The 24109-nt window shown below is 32.9% G+C and overlaps 1 protein-coding gene across 1 annotated transcript; it reads right to left on the bottom strand.

The window, feature by feature from the left end:
* Positions 1-14749: 14749 nt before the first annotated feature.
* Positions 14750-19586, bottom strand: LOC114273853 (uncharacterized). The gene is made up of 5 exons (XM_028215671.2): positions 19353-19586; positions 16773-17029; positions 15564-15651; positions 15216-15282; positions 14750-15116 (listed from the first exon to the last, which is right to left on the bottom strand). Exons 1-5 carry the CDS (start codon positions 19406-19408, stop codon positions 15063-15065), a joined length of 522 nt encoding a protein of 173 aa, XP_028071472.2. The 5' UTR covers positions 19409-19586; the 3' UTR covers positions 14750-15062.
* Positions 19587-24109: the final 4523 nt, after the last annotated feature.

The raw sequence follows: 24109 nt of genomic DNA, 5'->3' as shown, positions 1-24109 counted from the left end.
AATGAATAAAAAATTATTATTTTTTTTTTATTTGGTAGAAGTAGGGATAATATTTTTCATTCAAATAAAGTTAATTTTTTGTGGTCAATGTGGCATTTGCAGTGGTAGTAGTGGTAATAATGGAATGGCATTTGCAGTAGTGGTGAATGTGGTAGAGAAGATGGGTGGTGAGAGAGAGATGAGTGAGAGACAGATAGAGAAGAGAGATAGAGAGAGAGAAAGAGAGACAGACAGATAGACAGAGACAAAGTGATGAGTGAGAGAGAGACAAAGTGATCGCTAAAAGTGCATTTTCTTGTAGTGGAGAGCTTGGTAAATAGAGAAGAGATGAGGGAGAGAGTGAGAAAGGTGAACACAATGGGAGAGAGAGACAAGCAGACAGACAGACACATAGAGAGAAAGAGAGAGAGAGAGAAGAGCGAAAGACAGACAAACAAACATAGAGAGAGAAAGAGAGAGAGAGAAGAGTGATAAGTGAGAGAGAGACAAAGAGAGAAAGAGATATAGAGAGAGATATAGGGAGACAGAGAGAGAAACAGATAGAGAGAGACATATAGAAAAATAAGAGAAACAATAGATGAGCGAGAGATAAATAGAGTGAGAGAGAAAGAGAGCGAAAAAAGATGATCGAGAGAAAGACATAGAAAAAGAGAGAGACGAAGAGAGAAGAAAGATGAGTGAGAGAGACGGATAGAGAGATAGAGAGAAGATAAATGAGAAAGAGAGATGAGAGATAGAGAGATGAGAGAGATAAAGAGAAGAGAGATGAGCGAGAGACAAAGAGAGAGAGAGAAAGAGAAAGAGACAAAGACAAAGACTGACAGACAGAGAAAAGTGATGAGTGAAAGAGAGAAGAGAGGTAATATTTTGTGGTAGAGAAGAGGAACTGACAGTAGTGATGAAGGTGGTGGATAAAAGATGATGGTGGTGGTGGTGGTGGTGGTGATGACAAAGGAGATTAGTGGTAAAGTTGTGGTAGTAGTAGAGTAAATGGAGTAGCAGGGGTGAAAGAGAGGTAAAGGTAGTAGTAGTAGTGGTAGTGGTGGTAGTGAAGTGGTGGCGATGGTAGTAGTAATGGTAGCCGTAGAGGTGAAATGGCGACCGTGGTAGTAATGGTGGTAGTGAAATGGCGTTTGCAGTAGTGGTGAAGGTGGTAGAGGAGATGAGTGGTGAGAGAGAAAGATGAGTGAGAGGCACACACACGCACATAGAGAGACAGAGAGAAAAGAGATGAGAGAAGAGACAGATGAATGAAAGACACAGAGAGAGAGACAAATAGACAGACAGAGAGATGAGAGTGATGAATGAGAGAGAGAAAGAAAATAGATAGAAAAAGATGAAAAAATTGGTGAAAAGATATAGACAAATAGAGAGACAGAAAGAGAAAAAAAAAAGAGCGAAAAGAGATAAACGAGAGAGAGACAGAAAGAGATGAGCGAGAGAGAAAAAAAAATAGAGAGAGAAGAGAGACAGAGAGAGAAGATAGATGAAAGAGATAGAGAGAAGAGAGATGGACGAGAGATACAGAGAAAAAGAGAGACAGACAGACAGACAGACAGAGAAGAGTGATGAGTAAGAGAGAGAAAGAGAAAAGAGACAAAGACACAGAGAGAAAGAGAGAGACGAATAGACAGAGAAGAGTAATGAGTGAGAGAGAGACAGAGAAGAGAGACAGAGACACATAGAGAAATGGAGAGATAGATAGACAGAGAAGAGTGATGAGTAAGAGAGGAAAAGAGAAGAGAGACAGAGACAGAGAGATAGGAAGATGAAAAAATGGGTGAAAAGAGAAATGTTCAAAAGAGTAAGACGACGTCGTTTATAGTGGATCGATAAATCGAGAAGGAGCTCGATAAATAGAGAAGATGAGAGTAAGAGAGTGAGCAAGGCAAACATAGTGAGGGAGAAATAGACAAATAGACAAGTAGAGAGAGAGAAGAGTGACGAGTGAGAGAGAGACAGGGAGAGAGAGATAGACAGAAAAAGAGATAGAGAGAGAAAGAGAGAGAGAGATAGAGATAGAGGGAAAGATAGAAAAAGAGAGAGAAACAACAGATGAGCGAGAGATAGACAAAAAGAGAGAGAAATAGAGCGAAAAGAGATGAGCAAGAGAGAGACACAGAAAAAGAGAAAGACAGAGAGAGAAGAGAAAGGGACGAGAAAGATAAAAAGATAAGAGAGAGAGAGAGAAAATAAATGAGAGAGATAGAGAGAAGAGAGATGAGCGAGAGAGACAGAGAGAGAAAACAGATGAGAGAAATAGAGAGAAGAGAGATAGGCGAGAGACACAAAGAGAAAATGAGAGAGAGAAACAGACAGACAGAGAAAGAAGAGTGATGAGTGAAAGAGATAAAGAGAAGAGAGAGAGATAGAGACAGAGAGACATGAAGATGGAAAAATGAATGAAAAGAGAAATGTTATATCAAAAGAGTAAGAAGACATTGTTTTTTTAAATTTTTTTTGCGACAGAAAAAAGTACTAGAATTTATTCAAACCATTTTGTGACTGTATATATATGAAGCTGTCTCAAAACAACAATCACTATGCTAGGTTAGAGTTTTCCAAAAATTCTTTTGAGAAAATTATACTTTCTTGTGTTTCCGTGTTATATTATTTTTACTGAATTGTTTTAATATTTTAAGTAATTTTTTTTTAATTTTTAGATACACCTAACATAAATACACCTAAAAATTTTAAAAATTGTAAAAAAAATCTTTTAAAAATTCACTAAATACCAAATATACAATAATTCAATACATTTTTTTTTTGTATTTTTATGTATTTATTAATTTTTAAAAATATTTTTTCATAATTTTTTTTTAGATACATCTAAGGTGCATTTAAAAAAATTTTCAAAATTTTAAAAATATTCACTAAAAATTAACAAAAAACACGAAAGTCACTTTTTGCGACGGCAGAATATGCCGTCTCAAAAAAGCAGAATATTTGCGACGGCACCAAATGCCGTCTCAAAAAAGCAGAGCATTTGCGACGGCACAAATTTACCGTCTCAAAAAAGTAGAGTATTTGCGACGGCAGAAAATACCGTCGCAAATGCTCTTATTTTTTGAGACGGCAAATTGTGCCGTCGCAAATGCTCTGCTTTTTTGAGACGGCATTTGGTGCCGTCGCAAATACTCTGCTTTTTTGAGACGGCATATTCTGCCGTCGCAAAAAGTGACTTTTTGAGACGGCAAGTGTACCGTCGCAAATAGTCCCGTCTCATATACCCACTTTTCTTGTAGTGTAAACAAATTTAACTCGAATACATCTTGAAATTTATTAAATTTTTACACTCAATAAGTTTATGTGCATTACACGGCTAACCTACACAAGTTTAAATTGTAATTAGCTCGATTAAATCACATTTGAAATTGTTATGAATAGTAAATAATTAAATTTGAACATGTTTTAATTCTTGTCAAATTTACATGTCAAATTTGAATAACCCACTATTTGTTTATTTATAGCCCAAGTTACATGATGGTGTTGATCATGATGTGTAGTTTGCTTCTCTCTAGTCCTGGATTGAAGAATTTCACAAATTTACGCTGATAGACCTATGATGAGTCTCATTCTAGTGATCAAAGTCATAGTCATATAATTTGATCATATTTAATTTTTTTTATATATATAAAAATTGACAAATATAATTTTTAAAATAAACTATCTATGTATTTAAAAATAAATAGGATGAAATTATGTAAGTATAATTATACGATCATTATGAAATTTTTATTATATTTTTTACATAAATGATCTCAATAGAAATTTTTTTACAAAGTAAACGATTCAAATCATTAGATATTGATTCAATACCATAATTTCACATGGAAAAAGTTGGAAAAGAAGTAAGTAAAGAATTCAAATATAATCATGAGAAATACATTTGAAACAAGATTAAAAAACTATACATTCTTGGTACGAAAGAAGGAAGAAGGTTACACGAAACATATTAGCTCAATTCTGTTCCAACAACCATCTGAGTAAAACAAGTGTGTACCTAATAATATTGAAAGTTGAAAACACTTTGAACCATCCTAACAAATTAACAAGATTCTACCTACCATCGGCCCCGGATCAATAATGCTACGATGACTAAATTTGAGCTTCTAATTTTGATTACTATTCGATATTTCATTAATACATTAGTATAAGATATGAAATGTACAAATCAGGTGGTATCCAAATTTGATCAAGTAAAAATTATCGGATTGGAATTGATATCATGCAGGCCATTTTTTCTGTTTTTTGGCATGATCACACAGGAGGTTGTGAGATTATGTTTAGGCAGATTTCTTCAGCATATATGATAATCTGTTCTTGATTCTTCTTATACAATTGTAATGGAGAATGGCCCTTTTTGGTGCAACTTATGAACTCTTACAACTTCTTTTTTAGAAATTTATGTCAAAGTATTTAGTATGGGTTTTGCTTACAAGTTATCAGACAATAATGGTTCATAAAAGCTGAAAAAAATGATGATTATTGAGAAGCAAAGAAAAGGATGTTTTTACCTTATATTTTTTTATTATTAGTTTTTAGCTTGAAAAAAATGCACCAAACAGACATAAAATTGTGTACAAGATGATAAATATTCATGATTTGCGTGACTATGCTTGCAACTAACCAACCGAAGCTAACCTAATTGGCTAAATCCCTTGCACCTCACTAGGAAGTCGAGGGTTCAAATTTGTCGCAGGCAAAACTCTCATCCCCAATGTGCCCCCTTAAAATATAAATAAATACATAAATAAAAAATTGCTTGCAACCAAGGTTCTGAAAAGCGGTTGCGGTCGCCGTAACGGTGGCGGTGACGCGGTTGCGGTTGCGAGGTGTAAAGGCCGTAGTGTAACGGTTGCGGTAACCGGAACCGTGAATTTTTTTATTTTTCGCACAATTTGAAAAAAACTTACCGATACGCATATTTTTTTTCCATGATCATATTTATTGGGTTAAAAATAAATATTGATCAATTTTTGTAAATTTTTAAGTATGATGCAATATATTTCATATTTTTAAATCACTATAAACTGAGTTTTTTACATTTTATTTTAATAATTAATGACTTTATATTATACAAAAAATCAATCACTAACTATTATACATAAAATAAACAATGACAAAAGTAAGAGAATAAATAAGAGCCTAAATATATATATATATACATATTTTAACCAAGCCAAATAGATAATGACAATAGATAATGACCACACTTATTATTATTATTATTATTATTATTATTATTATTATTATTATTATTATTTTCAAACAATATATAGATAGACACACACAAACAAAATGGTTTAGTGATAGCAGCTGAATAGAATAGCATAGGTCTTACAGTTTCAACAAATTAATAACATGTTCTTCATCTTTCCTCTTCTCTCTCTCTATCTCTTGCTCCTCCATTTTCTCTCTTTATCTTCTCTCTTCTCTCTATCCCTCTTCCCTCATTTTTAGCTTTTTTTTTTGTGTGTTTTTTCGGAAGAAACAGTTTGGAACCGTTACGTAACGGTGCTGTAACAGCCGTAACGGCCTGTTACGACCGCTACGGCAGCCGCTGCGGCCGACACACCTGTGAATTTCAATCACACTGCAAAAGCGGCCGTAACGGGTGGCGGTAACCGCCAAAACCGTTACGTAACGGCATTACGTAACGGTTGCGACCGCTTTTTTAAAACCTTGCTTGCAACTAATTTATCAAACTTTTAAACAAGATCTCTATAGAATGGGTACGCTTCTGCACTGCTTTCTGGGCAACTGTTTCTTGAAGCCTTATATGTGGACAGAAAGCTTCCCAATCTTATTCAAGTGACCAGAACTTTACAAGGAAGCCTAGAAAGGACCCTTGCAATAATAAATACAAGAAAATGATCATATAATCTTTCCTTCAAATCTTAGGACATAATCAAGAAAATCTATGACAAAGTCCTAATGCATGATTAAGAAACTTTTCAAAAACTCTCAATAACCAGAACAACTCTCTTTTTGGGATAAGCACAAAGAAATTTCATGCACTAAAACATTAATCTTGAAAGATCCAGGAAACGAATGCCCAGCAAACAAGAGCCAAAAGGAGACTTTGACATAATCACGACTCACGAACCTAAAAGATGAGATAAGAGATGAGTCCACAATATCGTGAGGTCTATACTCGTTTCTCTAGTCACTCCATTCTATGCATATTTTTTAACGCCGCACAACTATTTTAAATGAAATCAAGGATTATAAAATTTGAAAGAAAAGAAGCGGGTAATCATATTACTTGAAGTGGAAATGATTTGGATTGGATATTTGAATTATGAGTCTCATCTGAAAATTCTTTCGTCGTCAATTGAAAAGCTACTAGAATTTCTTGATATTGTATCCACACTCCAAATTCCTATATTCTATAGTGGTGACCTAAGAAAGAATAACACAGAGAAAAATCTTTTTTTGCAAGAGATTTTCATGTAAACTCACATACCAATAATAATACGTATTATTGTTTCTCTCTGGCTCCGTTTGTTTGGGATTATAGGGAGGGGATTGAGATTAATAGTGAGGTGAGACTACGTGGGATGTTTGTTTTGAGAGATGGGGGGGGGACTCCTAATCCCTTGGTATTAGTAAAGGCCTTGAAAGGGGGATTTGGAAGGAGGAGGTAGAGATGATATTAGAAAAATAGTGAGGAGATTATAAATTTTTTTATTTTTTTATATTGGGAATTTTTTTTAAAATATTAATGTTTAATTTTTTATATTTTTTTATTTGTTTTATTATTTTATATAAAAATAATTTAACAATTACTCACTATTAATCCTCTCACTATCAATCCCCTCACTAACAATCCCTTCACTATTAATCCCCTCACTATCAATCTCCTCCATTCTATCTCTGAAAACAAACGAAGCCTCTATATCAAAGATATAGAGATTCTCTCCTAATAGAGGTAGAGTTATAGTCTCCCACAACAACTCAAATACCTAAAAGATAATTCTCTTAATTATCTTATTCATTAAATAGTGTGAATTATCTACCACCCATGTGGACGGTCCACGGGTTATGGGTCGGGTCGGGTCAAATCCAACCCAATTTTTAACAAGTTGATTACACAATAGCACATATATTACGTAACCACTAGTGAGCATTTCATCACTTTAAACTAAGTGGGTAAAAATAAAATTTATATATAGATAAATTAATGACTCGGGGCTCAAAATCCACCTAAGTCTGATTGAATAAACTCATTTTGGGGCCTTGAAAAAATGATAACCCACACGGTTTCAGAATTTGTTTATTGGAAGCAAAGATTTGATTATGTGGGTAAACAATTCATTCATTACTCAAAATATCAATAATTAATTAACCCATTATTTTAATGTTATTAGCATTGGCAAATATAATTTTTTTTATTAAAAATAAAATAAAATAAATCAATGGGGAAAGCGGGAATTACGGATTATAGTCAAATGAGTTGGTTAAATTTTGTTATGATTGGAAGACCAGATTCATTGTAGCCTTAATCCTTGAATGATCAACTTGTTATTATTATCATACTCCTACACCTGTGGATGGCCTTTGGGAAAAAGGTTTTTGTAATTGTTTCAAAGCAATTTTTTATTTTTATTTTTATTTTTATTTTTTATTAGGCAAATGCCAACAAGTATCTCTTGGGTATTGTTTGATGTAAGGCTTCGTAAAAACTATTTTGAAAATTGCAAAAAAGTTTTTTAAAAAAAAAAAGTGAAAAGTGTTATGAAATCAGTGAACAACATGTTGGGATTCTTTTTCATTTTTTTCTTGTGTCCCTAGAAAATTGTTAGCAGCAGCACAAATTTATTGGCCGAAATCAGTGTGGTTCAGTAATATTAGATTAACAGTACTATTTCAATCGTGTTGAGCTCTTGAGTTCTACTCGGTGGATAGCATTCCAGTTGTTGTGATTAATGGACTTCTTGTTTGCTTATAATTGTTGGACTTCCTTGTAAAATTGAATATATAATTTGATATAATTCTTGTGATATTTATAATTTATTTCATTCAAATTGACAAAAAATATTATTTTATAGGCACATTATGTACATACATTTGCTTTGTTCAACATTTTGTGGAAAAAGATGCCTGTCTTTATACCTTGGCAAGACCGTTGGAGATTCTGACGTTGGGAACTTGAGACATTCCGTAAATTACAATACAAATAATTATTTTTCAATAAATGCTGTGTTTTGGAAAATGTATCCAATTGTTGGAATACACATTGGAATTGAATTTGAGAAGCCCCTAGTGTCTATCACGGTCTCTTTTCAATAATTTAAATTAGAGTAATGATTCATCCCCCTTTTCCCTCCACCCCCTTTGACCCCCTCTCTCTTTCATTGGTTACCTTTTCTTTTTCTTTTTCTTTTTTTTCCTGCTCCACCAATCACCCCCTGCCACGTGGCAAAGGGGGTGAGGGGGTGACCCCCAAAAGGGGGTCCCAAGCATTATTCTTTAAATTATTTATTTTATAGAATTTTCAATGTATGTCATTAATGAAAACATTTAGGTCAATCCGATAATTGTAACTTTTCATTTTATCACATTTGTCTCTAAAAAATTCAATAGTCTATTTCTAAATTATATTTGTTGTCTATTTTTTTGGAGATAGATGTGATAAAATGAAAAAATTATAATTATTGGATCAAACTAATTTTTTTTCATGAATAATATATATTGAGATCCCTACAAAAAGAACAACTCGGATTATCGAAACGAGACCCATGATAAGCCTGAAAAGCCTCTCAATTCTCTCATGTTAAGATCTCAACGTGAGAGAAACCCAACTCATATTATATATAAGGTCTTGTTAATGTGTGTTTGTAGGACACACGTTAAGCAAACCTAAAATAGTTGTATTTTGTTGATTACACTAACTTTCATATAATCATAATAAACAGTAATCATAATATCACTTAGAAAGATAAAGCTATGTTAATGAATCAATAGTCTAGGTTGGTCAGAGAGTGAGTAACCAAGTGAGAATGGAGCAAGTGGTTCAGAAGAAGGAAAATGACAATGTAATCAAGCAGGTAGCGTATCCCCCCAATCAAAAAAAAAAAAAAAAAAAAAAAAAATCCTCCCTTGAACATTGGGAATTAGGCTATATTTATAGACTTTTTCTTGATATCAAAATATACCAAGTAGCCAAATAGTGTAGCGACGTGTCTCGAGATATTCCATCTTGAACCACAAAGCCTTGGTAGACATGTATCCCTAGACATGTACTATATGTTTGGCACAAAACCTCAGCAGGTGCCACTGTACTATCTATTTGGCACGAGCCTCAACAGATACCTTTTTGATACGAACCTCTGTGGATGCCCTAGTTGTCATCGCACCTGCCTTCTTAGTCTGGTTTCCTAAAACATGTACTCTCAGGACTTATGACATGCTATTAGTTGTACCTCAACGACTCTTTCATCCTTAACCAGATAACCCCAAACTCCCTAACTTCTTAGGGCATAGGCCACAGTAAGGGTTGTGCTTCATACCAAGCCCAAAGGGGCTTTTCTGGACCTACCTATATAACCAAGGCAGGTCTTTGACCTAGGTATATGAAAAGGAAGTCCCTTACTTTCGAGCTATCTTACTCTCATCTTTATGGGGTCGCCGTGGTATAATGGCATATTTGGTGCTTGCTGTCAACCCCAACCAGTAAGTGTTGGAGCATGCTATCTACGCCAAGGTATATGTGCTTTGGACCTACTATCAGCCCTTGGCTATTAGTACATCGGTGTTTACTATTGGCGCCAAGTGTCTGTACATTATCTTGTATGGAGAAGGCCTATTTCGAAAACTGTTATGTCTTAAAAAGTAGTTGTAGAGATTGGAGTTGTTACGGCTCCCTTTCCTTAGCAAGTGACAAAGGTGGCGTCGTAATAAAATGGCGGCGCTAAGGTAGGGTCTGCCTCAACAATGGACCTCAGCAAGTAATACTTCAGCAATTTCCCTTGGCCACTTCTTGGTCTTGGCCCATTTGGTTTGAATAGGTCGAATCTGGTTTGTTCTTCTGGTTGACCCCTTCTTTTTGGTTTTGGACCAACATTCATTTAATGATAATTATTCGCCTAATAAAGGCACCCTGCATGATTCCGGTAACTGTTTAAATTCACTCCTTCTACATTTTCTCCTTGTACGCATGGGAAGATTTTCCCATTTATGACGTCACCTTGTAGGTCTGGGGTTTCGTTGCTTCGACAAGAAAGCTACGTCGGCTTTTGTAAAGTTATGATGGCTTTGGGGAGTCGTGATAACGGTTGGCTCCTTATACAAATTTTTTTATTTTTTTTTTTTTTCATACATAACTATGTAGACAACAATCTAGTGTAAAGTATATATTCATATATTTTATTTCTTGTTTCAAATCTTTTGTTTAATTAAATTTTTTTTTTTTCACAATTTGTTGACTAATTAGAATTTTACTTTGTAACTTATAGCACAAATTAACTTTAGTGGAACTAGACCCTATGAAAAAAAGTCTCATTTTTACATCATAGCGATAAGAATGAAATATATTTATGTAAAATTCTTTGTATTTGCATATTTTTTGTTGAAACATTGGTATCAATTTATTAGAATTTTCTTTTGTTGTGATTTAAGAAATTTCAAGTTTCAATTTTTGAATGTCTACTCTGAAATTTTTTTATAGAGCCAGCACTGTTTGAGATGCTAAAAAAATTTTAAAAAAAAATTAAAAACACAAAAAAGTGAGAGATTTAAAGTGAAATGTAATTATGTAAATAGCATACCCTAACAAAAATGCTCACATGTTCAAGTCAAATAAATTTAGAGATTAAAGGAAATCTTTTGTTTGTGGTGTATGTCATTTGTAGACTGTTGGCAGGGGTGAAGCCAAGACTCGGTCATTGGGGGCCAAAACGGAGTCCTTGGGGCATGTTTAGTCAAGTTGGTTGAAACGAATTTAAACAACTTAAATAATTATGAAAATTAGTAAATCAATATTAAAAATAAGCATGTAAATAATGAAAACATACGCAAATTGCGTGAGAGATACGTTTTAAGTTTTCAGTTAGTCGAACCTAACAAAATTAAAGTTACTCTTGGAATTATGTTTTCTTTTTTCAAATATATGATTTGTATATTGAGAGAAGCGGAACTCATTGATTAATCATTCGTCATGATTTTTTTTTTTTAATTTTTAATTTTTTATCTTTGATAGACAAAGAAACTAGAGAACATTTAGGATTTAGTTATTTTTAAAATTTTGTTATATATTTGCATATTTTAGAGCATCTCCAATTCTTGGCCAAATTTTCATCAAATTTAAATTTGATGAAAATTTTGATAAAATGAGGTCTAATCCTTATTAAACTTGTATCAAATCAAGAGAAAATCAATTTTTTTTTATCAAATTAAGAATGAACCAAATCTTTAACCAAATTTTTAACAAGCATTTTTTTACTTATTTGATGAAATTGTTAATAGATATAGGCATTGGAGATGATTTTTTTCATCAAAATTGGTTAACAAAAGTTTTTGAGATAAGTTCAATGTTTTTAAAAAGAGTTGATAAAAATTTTGATTCTTACCAGTGGAGTGAGTTATATCAAATTAAGCATTTAGGTCTCGTTTGGGAGCTCTCCCTTTTAGTCAAAAAGTCAAAAAGTTATTAAATTAGTCAAAAAACTAACAATCCATATCAAAAAGTCAAAGATTCTTTTTTCTGTTTACTTTTTGCACTTCTTTTCGTAAAAAGCCAAAAAGTCATCCCAAACATACTAATTTTTTTTAGTTCATATTTTAGCCAAATAGCCAAAAAGTTACTAAATTAGCATGTTCCCAAACGAGGCCTTAGACTAAATTTGAAGATTTTTTTTTTTTTTTTTTTTTTTTTTTTTGGTTGTAGGATCTAAACTTGAAGAATTAGTTTATCAAATAATGTCAAGGGACGTGGCAGGAAAGAGACCTAAACTTGAAAAATTAGTTTATCAAATAAAATAATCCCCCTTTTTTTTTTATGTATTTCTTTTTTAAGTTAGATAAATATTTCTGTACACATGCATAATAACATGATGCTTGAGCAAAATTTGCCCGACTGTTGTGTGGAAAGTTCAAACTAGCCCATTTGATTTTTAAATTTATTTTTTTAATCCTTTTTAATTTCTAAACTAGGATATAGGATATGAGATGATTGTAAAATGAACTAACTATTTATGTTTAATTCATGTTTGATATGATAAAAATAATTTCCGATTGATTCGTTATCATAAACAAATTTAACTCGAATACATCTTGAAATTTATTAAATTTTTACACTCAATAAGTTTATGTGCATTACACGGCTAACCTACACAAGTTTAAATTGTAATTAGCTCGATTAAATCACGTTTGAAATTGTTATGAATAGTAAATAATTAAATTTGAACATGTTTTAATTCTTGTCAAATTTACATGTCAAATTTGAATAACCCACTATTTGTTTATTTATAGCCCAAGTTACATGATGGTGTTGATCATGATGTGTAGTTTGCTTCTCTCTAGTCCTGGATTGAAGAATTTCACAAATTTACGCTGATAGACCTATGATGAGTCTCATTCTAGTGATCAAAGTCATAGTCATATAATTTGATCATATTTAATTTTTTTTATATATATAAAAATTGACAAATATAATTTTTAAAATAAACTATCTATGTATTTAAAAATAAATAGGATGAAATTATGTAAGTATAATTATACGATCATTATGAAATTTTTATTATATTTTTTACATAAATGATCTCAATAGAAATTTTTTTACAAAGTAAACGATTCAAATCATTAGATATTGATTCAATACCATAATTTCACATGGAAAAAGTTGGAAAAGAAGTAAGTAAAGAATTCAAATATAATCATGAGAAATACATTTGAAGCAAGATTCAAAAACTTTACATTCTTGGTACGAAAGAAGGAAGAAGGTTACACGAAACATATTAGCTCAATTCTGTTCCAACAACCATCTGAGTAAAACAAGTGTGTACCTAATAATATTGAAAGTTGAAAACACATTGAACCATCCTAACAAATTAACAAGATTCTACCTACCATCGGCCCCGGATCAATAATGCTACGATGACTAAATTTGAGCTTCTAATTTTGATTACTATTCGATATTTCATTAATACATTAGTATAAGATATGAAATGTACAAATCAGGTGGTATCCAAATTTGATCAAGTAAAAATTATCGGATTGGAATTGATATCATGCAGGCCATTTTTTCTGTTTTTTGGCATGATCACACAGGAGGTTGTGAGGTTATGTTTAGGCAGATTTCTTCAACATATATGATAATCTGCTCTTGATTCTTCTTATACAATTGTAATGGAGAAAGGCCCTTTTTGGTGCAACTTATGAACTCTTATAACTTCTTTTTTAGAAATTTATGTCAAAGTATTTAGTATGGGTTTTGCTTACAAGTTATCAGACAATAATGGTTAATAAAAGCTGAAAAAAATGATGATTATTGAGAAGCAAAGAAAAGGATGTTTTTGCCTCATATTTTTTGATTATTAGTTTTTAGCTTGAAAAAAATGCGCCAAACAGACAAATTTGTGTGCAAGATGATAAATATTCATGATTTGTGTGACTAAATTTGCTCGCAAATAACCAACCGAAGCTAACCTAATTGGTTAAATCCCTTGCACCTCACTACGAAGACGAGGGTTCAAATTTGTCACAGGCAAAACTCTCATCCCCAAGGCCACAGCCTCTAATGTGCCCCTCAAAAATAAATAAATAAATAAATAAATAATAAAATAAAAATTGTTTGCAACTAATTTATCAAACTTTTAAACAAGATCTCTATACTATGGGTATCCTTCTGCACTGCTTTCTGGGCAACTGTTTCTTGAAGCCTATATGTGGACAGAAAGCTTCCCAATCTTATTCAAGTGACCAGGACTCTACAAGGAAACCTAGAAAGGACCCTTGCAATAGTAAATACAAGAAAATGCTCATATAATCTTCCCTTCAAATCTTAGGACATAATCAAGAAAATCTAGGACAAAGCCCTAATACATGATTAAGAGACTTTTCAAAAACTCTCAATAACCAGAACAACTCTCTTTTTGGGATAAGCATAAAGAAATTTCATGCACTAAAACATTAATCTTGAAAGATCCAGGAAACGAATGCCCAGCAAACAAGAGCCAAAAGGAAACTTTGACATAATCACGACTCAAGAACCTAAAAGCAACAATGATTATAAAATCATTAGGTTAAAAGTGCAACATCTGAACCTGAGCACAATCACGAGTCTAAAGAAATTACTGCATTTAGCACTGCCTAACCAAAACATCTGAACTTGAGAACAAAATTTTAAGACTATGTTCTCTGCTTGAACAAAAATAGGTGGCTTCGGACAAATTGGTGAGACATATGTTTAATTTTTTTCATCTAGTAAAAGAAATATACATGAAACATCTACAATGTGTCTGCATAACATATATTAATCAACAATATAGGAGTACTCGCTTTCAAGAGCAAAACTTAATGCAATACTTCCGAAATGCTAATAAAACCGTGCCAAAATTTTAATACTAAAACATTTTAGGGCTGGTTATGAAACTATATAAATAAATAAAGATCACATATAAGCATTTCTTTCAACAACAAAGGCATCAAACAACCAACCTACCCAAAGGCAGCCAATTTGTTTGGCAGCACACTCTCTTCTTTTCCACATTTCTCTTTCGAACTCATGGACAGGATCAACCACAAGTGAAGGAAACCCAAAGACAGGTCACTTGCATCTCATTATATTTATAAAATAATTCATCAAAAGGAGAATGCTTCCATATATGAGATACACTTGTGGGGCATATACATATTGAAATAGGCATGTACAAGGATTGTCAGGAAAAAAAGGAGAAAAAAGAAAGAAAAAGGGTTAAATTGAACATTGGTCTGTGACATTGCAACTGGCATACAACATATCAGTAAAACCCTTTGATCTTTTGCTCTTTTTTCTTGTATGCAGATAAGTACCGACACTTACCATATACAAAACAGTTAATACAATATCCAGGAGTTCCTCAATCATACAAGCCCTCCTGCTCCCATATGTCCGATAGAAATTCTACCATTTCCTGCCAGAAGGAGCCCAACAACTGTTAGCAAAAGTCCGAAGTTACCAGGTATAACATTAACAGAACTGATCAAATCACCAAATTGCAGTGCTGACTTACGGGGAGAGGGATTGGTTGGGAGAAACGTTTATTATTTCCAAGCACGCTCTCATAAGTCGCATTCCAACTGCAAAAACACAATCAGTTGGCAATAGGATAAGAAACACAGGCTGGGAGGGAAAAGTTTACATCAATATATATATATATAAAAGGCAGGATAGGGATCATGAGCGATAGAGGCTTGATAAACGATTGAACAATAAAGGTATAATGTTTCCTCTATCAACTGGCCCCACACAAGATCACCCTTCCAAATTGTGTATTATAGAATTTTGTTCACATGATATCTACACCCATCACTCATATCCAACCACAGTTAGAAGGAAACATAAGAAACAAAGCAGATACCTTAAACTGGGCTTGCGAACTTCTCTATGGCTCTCACACCTTTTATTTTCCATCCACTGAAGTCTGGTCTGATTCCAGTGAAGAAGGCCTGCAATCAAAGAAACTAGCAAGATTTACACTACATACTTCTAGAGAATAAGATAACGAAATTCCCAAAAAGATAAAATAATAATAACAGAAAAATAAAAATTAACAACAGGAGCAATATAATGAATAGCAGCAGGCCACGTTACACCGACTCGCCAGTTTTGGCGAAGTACCCGTATCGACATGACACGACACGGGTACGGGTATAGAATCTGGCCGGGATACGGCATGGAGAAAGTGGATACGGTGGCATACTTGCGATTAGGGGGGAGACTAGGGCTTCAATCGTCTTCGTCACTCTCTTCTCTCACTGTCGATCTCGATGGTCTCTCTCTCTCTCTCTCTCTCTCTTAATAGAATTTGTTTTATATAATAGAATTTATCATATATAATATATATAATATAATTTATAAATTAAAATTTTTATATATATAATATAATTTCTTTTATGCATATTGTTTTTATTTATTATTTCTTTTTTATTTTTTTAACAGAATTTATTATTTCTTAACTTTTTAACATATAATAAATAAAATAAATCATCTAATTGTTTAAAAGAAATCTAATTAAATCATATATAATAAAAAAATCTAAAAAAATCTATAAAATAAAATATGCAATTTGTATTTTTTATTTATTTTAACATAATTTATTATTCCTTATTTATTATAATTTTTTATTTATAATATTATATATCTATGTCAATCAAAAATAAAAGAACAAATTATATAGATAAATTAAAAATACTATCAATAAAAATAATATACAAGATAAAATATCATAAATATATTTTAAAAAATAACTATTTAACTTATCTTTATATAATAAATATATTTTAAAAATAACTATTTAACGTATCCCCATACCCATATCCACCTCAATTTTTAGTTTTGAAGTGTTCGACCCCAAGATACGCACTCGCACCCGATACCCGAACCCACACCCGCACCCGATACCCACACCCAAGTCCATGTAATGTAGGTAGCAGGACAAGCCATGATGTCACACGAGTAGCAGAATTAAGCCCACAATTACATGGACACCATACACAAAAGGTAGATTATAGATCAATAGCTGGGCGTGATTTAATAGAAGAAAGGATATCAAATACATAAAACTTACCATGGTTTACAAATTCTGAATGGTTGCTAGTGCTGCCAGTGCCACCATTGTGCATCAGGCTCTGGTTCGATATGCTGATAGATGAAAGGCTTCTCTGAGATTGAACTGCACTATTCTCTATCTCATATGTGCTGGTGCTCCAAAAATCTTCCGATGCACTGGGTTTCTTCACCGTTTGCCCTTGAATTCTGAGTCCCTTTGATGGCTCATCCACAGCAATAATCGGTGTGGGTTTGGTATAGCATCCAAAACAACCTCTGCTCTGTTACAATTCAGTTTTATCCACATATACAAGAAATTCCAGCAGCAAGGCAAACCAAGTTTGTGGCCAGAACTAACAATGTTTTCATATCAACCAAACACAACATCTGCAGTCTAGTCATTAAAGTGTTCATGAATATTTGAAAGCATGTTTATGAACCATTCAATTTCATAATGATCCCTTATTTTGCAAGAGAATTTTTTTTTTTCTACCCAAGAAAATGCTACTCATAGATGATTAAAGGAAAATCTCTCTAAAATATCTGTAAAGGTAAATGCAACCTCAATGTACGGAAAACTTATTTAGGCATCCTAATAAGGTTTCTTCAAAGCAAATCTCAAAATGCTTTGAACTGTATTCCACAGAGGAACCTGTAATTCTAGGTGAATAAAAATAAAGAAAAGTAGATGAATAAATGACAGCAAGTAGTTGTCATTGGATATATTGTGGTAAAACATCAATAATCACTGTTATCAATTTAATTATTACCAGCTGTGGAAAATAAAGCACGACGTGATTCATTGAAGCGAATATGGCAACTAGAAGATGCAATCAAAAGAAGGCTCAAAACAGCCGTAGACATGGAAACCCAGAAAAAAGTACTTTTTTTCTTACTTTTTTGAACCCTTTGTCCAGCAATTGTGAAAAGTCAGGTGAATCAAAATTTTCCATTCCATTATATAGTCTTACTCAAGTCAGGTTTGCAGTCCATCAACAAGTTCAACAGGTCCATAATGAAGTTTTTCAATGGTTTTTTATCCACTCTTTAAGCAATTTTATTTATTAAAAAAAAAAGAAAAGAAAAAAAAGAAAACCTATTAAACATCAATGCCATTATAGCCACTCATGCATTACAACTGACCATAAACTCATGTAATTAATTACATATACAAGCCTCAATAGAAAAGATAGACCATGTAATAAAGTTTCAAATAAAAGATAATGACCAAACCAGACCATGGTCATCTCAATCACACATAAATTTAGTAATTAGAAGAATGTTGAGGCACCATTATGAAGAAGCAATTAGGCTTAACTCTTTCATATTACCCCAGGAAAAAAAAAATCTAAACCACTCTCATATTTTCACAACAATAGATGTGCTCTTCCCATAATTGCCCCTATATCTCATCACGTACTTCCTACCGAAGGAAAACTTTTTGTCATGTACAGTATTAGAATTTAAGCATACCAATCAACAGCGCAGTCCAATACTTCAAACCCTAATAAGCCTTTAACCTCCAGTTTCTCCAAACTTTTTCAGTTAATGTCAACACCATTAATGGCGTTCAGGTCTTTTCTTCTTTCCTACAGCTTGCATCTTTAAGATAGATTCATCCATCATTGGCTCAAACTATAACAGACTAATGCTAAGGTTTGCAGAGCGCAACTACCTTCAGCAGAAGCTCTCTGCTATGGCACGGCAAAGGTCTAAACCAGTAAAGCACCAAGAAAAACCCTGATTTGCAATTATTTTTCTGTTACCACTCAACTTATGTGCTGAAGCTCGGTTTGAATTCCTAAAGTTATTTAACTTATGTTGGAATGTTCGATCAACGAAAAAACAGTTTACAAGTTAGATATGGGAAGGAAGGTGATTTCTTCAGAATTCTTATAGTGGGTAATTTTTATGAGGCCTAATTGTTGGTGGTTCTGTTCCTTTTAAAACAGCAGTCAGTATCATATGATGCAAGAAAATTAGGACATAATTTTTAATCAAGATACTACTTTTCTCCACATCTATGTTTCTCCCTGTAAGGTAAAACATAAGTGGTGTATTTTTTATTTTATCTTTTTCCTTCCCAATTTGATGTGAAGCATAAATGTGTTCTATCATGTATATCACATCAAAAACGAAGCAAGTTCTTGGTCAGCATTTAATAACCACCATCCATGATCTTGGAGGAAATCAAGACCAAAAGAAAGGGGGAAAAAATGTAATTTTTTGCTCTAAAAGGCCCCCAAAAATTGCTTCTGAAACCAACATTTAACCTCCACGGAAATATGTCTTCAACAAAACAGGTCATTCCATCAGACTTAAATTCAAAATCTATATTGACTATTTTGAATCATATAATTTATCAAAAAAATATTAATGCTGTTTAAATTTCTAAACAACTCAACAGCTGCCAACAGTTCCCACATCCCCAAATTAGTAAAAAAATAATAATTAGGAGTCCACTTCCCCTATTTTCTCAGCATCCAAACAGAATCCAAACATAGAAATACCTAGTAAAATACCAGCTTGAGGAGGTGAAATCAAGTACTAAGCAAGCCGTTCAAAAAAAAAAAAAAAAAAGTACTAAGCAAGCACTTACCCCATACAAGCGAAAAAGTGATTGGTCCAAGCAGCGAATGAAGTGTACAAAATCATCTCTCTCTCTCTCTCTTCCTTTTTTTTTTTTTCAGGGCTAAATATAGATGAGGAAACAAAGATGGTAAGGCGGACTCATCGAATCAAATCGAAGGGCTTCAATAATAGAAGGATCTGAAAAGGAAATGATACTGATCTGTAGGGTTACCCATAATTATGAACGCAAAGACCAATGTATAGATGGATATATATATATATATATACATCGTTCATCAATTCTTTGTCAAATTTAAATTTGACAAAAAAAACAACCATCACTGTGTTTGGTTGGAGTTTTTTGAATTAAATTTTTTAAAAATTGAATTTTTTTGTTTTTATATTTTTTTGTTTTTAGTGAATATTTTTAAAATTTTAAACATTTTTTTTTTACTTTTTTAAATACACCTTACTTAGATGTATCTAAAAAGTAAAAAATTTATAAAAAATATTTTTAAAAATTAATAAATACATAAAAATGGAACTCGATGGCCAATTGTATGAGGAGAATCTCAAGGGAAGTGCTTGGAGAGTCGAAAGGAACGGGACCCAGTTCTAAGGAAACTTGGTGGTGGAGGGAAGAGGTGCAAGCGGTAGTTAAGGCAAAAAAAGAGTGTTTTAAAAAGTGACAGAATAATAGAACTGAGGAAAACCTTAAGAGTTATAGATTAGCTAATAAGGAGGTCAAGAAAGTAGTGAGAGAGACCAAGTTGAAAGTATATGATGACCTATACACTAGACTAGATAGTAAGGAGGGAAAGAAGAGGGTATACAAACTTGTTAAGATACGAGAGAGGAAAATAAGAGATTTTAATAAAGTAAAGTGCATCAAGAGTGAGAATTCTAAGGTATTGGTGAAGGATGATGAGATTAAGGAAAGATGGAAGAATTATTTTGAGAAACTATTAAATGAGGAACATGGAGGTACGACAATAAGGGAAGAAATAGCCAGTAATACGATAAACCAAGACTATAGGTTCTATTGCAGGATCAGGAACTTTGAAGTGGAAATTGCACTTAAGAAGATGAAATCAAATAAGGCTTTAGAACCCGATGATATCCCTATTGAAACTTGGAAGTGTTTGGGTAAAAAGGGAGTTAGTTGGTTAACTAAGTTGTTTAGCAAAATTTTGTTGACTAGGAACATGCCAGATGAGTGGAAAAAGAGTATTTTAGTGTCAATCTATAAGAATAAAGGTGATGTCCAGAATTATAACAACTATAGAAGAATCAAGCTAATGTATCATATAATGAAAGTGTAGGAGAGGGTGATGGATCGCCGATTGCGAGATATAACAGAGGTGTCAGAGAATCAATTTGGGTTTATGCCTGGTAGGTCAACAATGGAAGCGATCTATCTTTTGAGGAGAGTAATAGAAAAGTATAAAGAAAAGAAAAGAGACATTCATATGGTGTTTATCGACCTTGAGAAAGCATATGACAGAGTGCCCCGAGATATAATATGGTGGGTGTTAGAGAAGAAATGAGTGACAAAAGATTACATTGACGTGATTAGGGACATGTATGAAGGGGTAGTGACCACCATTAGATCGCCAGCTGGAGAGACAAATGAATTTTCTATCACTGTAGGGTTACACCAAGGATCTACCTTAAGTCCTTATCTTTTTGTTTTAGTTATTGACGAGTTGACGATAAATATTCAGGATGACGTGCCATGGTGCATGCTTTTTGCAGACGATATTGTGCTAGTGGATGAGACTAGAGAAGGAGTTAACACAAAGTTAGAGATTTGGAGAAAAACTCTTGAATCTAAAGGATTTCGGATAAGCAGAACTAAGACAGAATACATGGAGTGTAAATTTAGTAACAGTAACAATGAAAGTAGAGAAGAAGTGAAGATTGAGAACCAAGAATTGCCTAAGAGTGAACATTTTCATTATCTAGGGTCGATTGTCACAACAGCGGGAGAGATTAATGCAGATGTGACCCATAGAATTAAGGCGGGATGGTGTAAGTGGAGAAGTGCGTCTGGGGTATTGTGTGATAAACGAATACCCACTAGACTAAAATGTAAGTTTTATAGAATGGCTATTAGACCAGCTATGTTGTGTGGGACGGAGTGTTGGGCAACCAAGAAACAACATGTAGATAAGATGAGTGTGGCTGAAATGAGGATGCTAAGGTAGATGTGTAGTAAGACTAGATAAGACATGATTACGAATGAGTGTATTCGGGAATGGGTAGGAGTAGCACCGATAGAAGATAAGTTGAAAGACAATCGTTTGAGATTGTTTGGTCATATTCAACGGAAACCAACAGAGGCAGTAGTGAAGAGATGCGATACTGTAACGGTAGATGGAAGTGTTAGGGGACGGGGTAGGCCTAGATGAACGTTGACTAGCGTTTTAAATAGAGATATGAATCTACTTAATTTGACTAATGAAATGGCCTTTGATAGGGCCGCGTGAAGAAGAAGGATTCATGTAGCCGACCCTATTTGATGGGACTTGAGGCTTGGTTTGGAATAAATACATAAAAATATAAAAAAAAAATGTACTGAATTCTTGCATTTTTTTGTATTTTTGATATTTAGTGAATTTTTATAAGATTTTTTTAATATTTTTTTTACTTTTTAGGTATATTTATGTTAGGTGTGTCTAAAAAGTAAAAAAATTACTTAAAATATTAAAAAAATTTAGTAAAAACAAAAAGTACGAAAAATAAGAAAGTAGAATTTTTTGAAAAGTACTTTTTGAAAAATGAAAACAAACAAGCTGATTAATTATTTTTTCAAATTTTTTTTACCAAATTGAGGACCCTTGAAATTTTTCATCAAATCACTATTCATAGGCATTAAGGTTGCGTTTGGTAGAACTTTCTAACTGTGATTTGAGAGTATGAGTTGTATTTTGAGTTTGTGAGTTTTGAAATTATGATTTGAATGTGAAAAATTTGTTTGGTGAAAAAGTTTTGAAATTTTTTTTAAATTGAGTGGGAAATTTTTGATGTGACATATGATATTTGATATAAAAACTTACAATTAATAACTAAACATACAATTCAAAATTCTATTAAAACACATAAAAAAAATTTTAAATTCGGAAAATATTTTTTTCGAATATATAAAAATTAATATATGTCAATTGCAAAAAAAAAAAAAATTTGCAGTATTCCGGTCAACCGGCTGGACTATCGATTAGTCCAAATTTCCCGCTTTCGACTGCGTTTTCAAAAGTGAACGTGAAATTAAGTTTTGAAATACGTAAACAAATGTCGTGTTCAAATTAAGCTCTGAAACGTTAATTCTAGAACTATATTAAACAGGACCTAAATTTTCACTATTTTCCATAATAATCACCTTTTTGTAAAAAATTATATAAAACAAATACACTGATCGATCAATCGACAGGACATCTACCTGGTCGACTGTCATTTTGATACAATCTCAAAATCTTCTATTCGAATATCAAATGAAAATTTTCACTCGATAATGAAAAAAAAAGATATGTGATGCTCTAAAGTTGTATGGTGAAAGAAAACGATGCTGCTACAAGTGCCTTCTTTTGTCTCTGTATTTGCCTTCCAAAAGCGGTTACTTTATTAGACCACCAAATTAGTTGCTCATAATTATTTTTACATATTTTATTTGTTTTGTGGGATTTTTCACAATTTGTTTTTCCGATGGTTTTTATTTGTTTTAGATAATTGTTTTTAAATTTTTTTTATACTTTAAAATATTTACAAAAAAATAACAAAAATTATGATGAATCTATGAAGTAAAAAATAAATATAAAATAAAATATAAAATATAAAATCATTAAAGATAAATGAAAATTTGTCTAAAAATAATTTTTAAAAAATCAAACTAAACAAAATATATTTTTAATTTTAGGCTTTTGGGCTGAAAGTTAAATTTTCCAACTTTTGGACCAATTGTTTCAAGTTCTGTTCTTTTTGGTCCAGAAGGACAAAAACAAGCGTAAGGATCCGCTAGAGTAATCCTTTAGAGTGATCTCTTAAAGTGGATAATCGGACGGCTGATATTAATACTCACCAAAACGACGTCGTTTTGGTGAGTATTTTGAAAAAAAAAACCAGAATTAGGGGTTTCAAAAGGGATTTCAAAATTCCCTCCATATGTATAAAGACGGCTATGCAGACGGCGGGAAGAATCAAAGAAAGAACGAGAGAGCGAAGAAGAGTTGGCCGTCGCGAAGAGCATCCTGTCGCCCTACCGTTGCCGCCGTCCTGCTGTCGCCACTGTCCTGCCGCCGCCGTGGCCGTTGCCCCTGCTCCAACCGTTTGAAGAAAATATAGGTGATTATATTATGTTTGCCTTTTTTGCTGAAATCTTGCTGATATATATTGCTCCACACAAATCTTGCTTCAATCTTGCTGATATATGTTGCTCAATCCCTGTGATAATAGATATATATATATATACACACACAGTATATGCAACCTTAGGAAAAAAATGGGTTCAGCTCTGTATGCTTATGTAAGTCAACGTAAAGCTCTCCCATCTCTGTATGCAAATCTAACCAGATTATTTCTCTGTCAAACTTTTTTTTTTTTTTTTTCCTGTTTCTTAAGTGGACATAGGCAATTTACATCCTGAAGTTTCCTTGTAGTCATTGTTTTTCTTTGTAGTCATTACATGTATTTTTTTATCAGATATTCATTAATTGGGTTAAAGGAACATATAAAGAAACGTCCACCACTGGCAACATCTGAGAAGGTTCAACAATTTGTGAGGGCAAGCAG

This window comes from Camellia sinensis, chromosome 13 (genome assembly GCF_055761805.1).
Source record: "Camellia sinensis isolate YWXY chromosome 13, ASM5576180v1, whole genome shotgun sequence".
In the NCBI taxonomy this organism is placed as follows: Eukaryota; Viridiplantae; Streptophyta; class Magnoliopsida; order Ericales; family Theaceae; genus Camellia; species Camellia sinensis.
Note: the sequence above shows the minus strand (reverse complement) of the source record. Positions and strands in the feature narration are given on the sequence as shown.

Excerpts from the sequence above, each read along its gene's own strand:
- LOC114273853 (XM_028215671.2), bottom strand. The coding sequence starts at position 19,408 with ATGATTTTGTACACTTCATTCGCTGCTTGGACCAATCACTTTTTCGCT. Across the intron at positions 17,030-19,352 it reads CACTTTTTCGCTTGTATGGG|AGGTTGTTTTGGATGCTATA; the intron begins GTAAGTGCTTGC and ends GTAACAGAGCAG. Across the intron at positions 15,117-15,215 it reads CCCAACCAATCCCTCTCCCC|GAAATGGTAGAATTTCTATC; the intron begins GTAAGTCAGCAC and ends TCCTTCTGGCAG.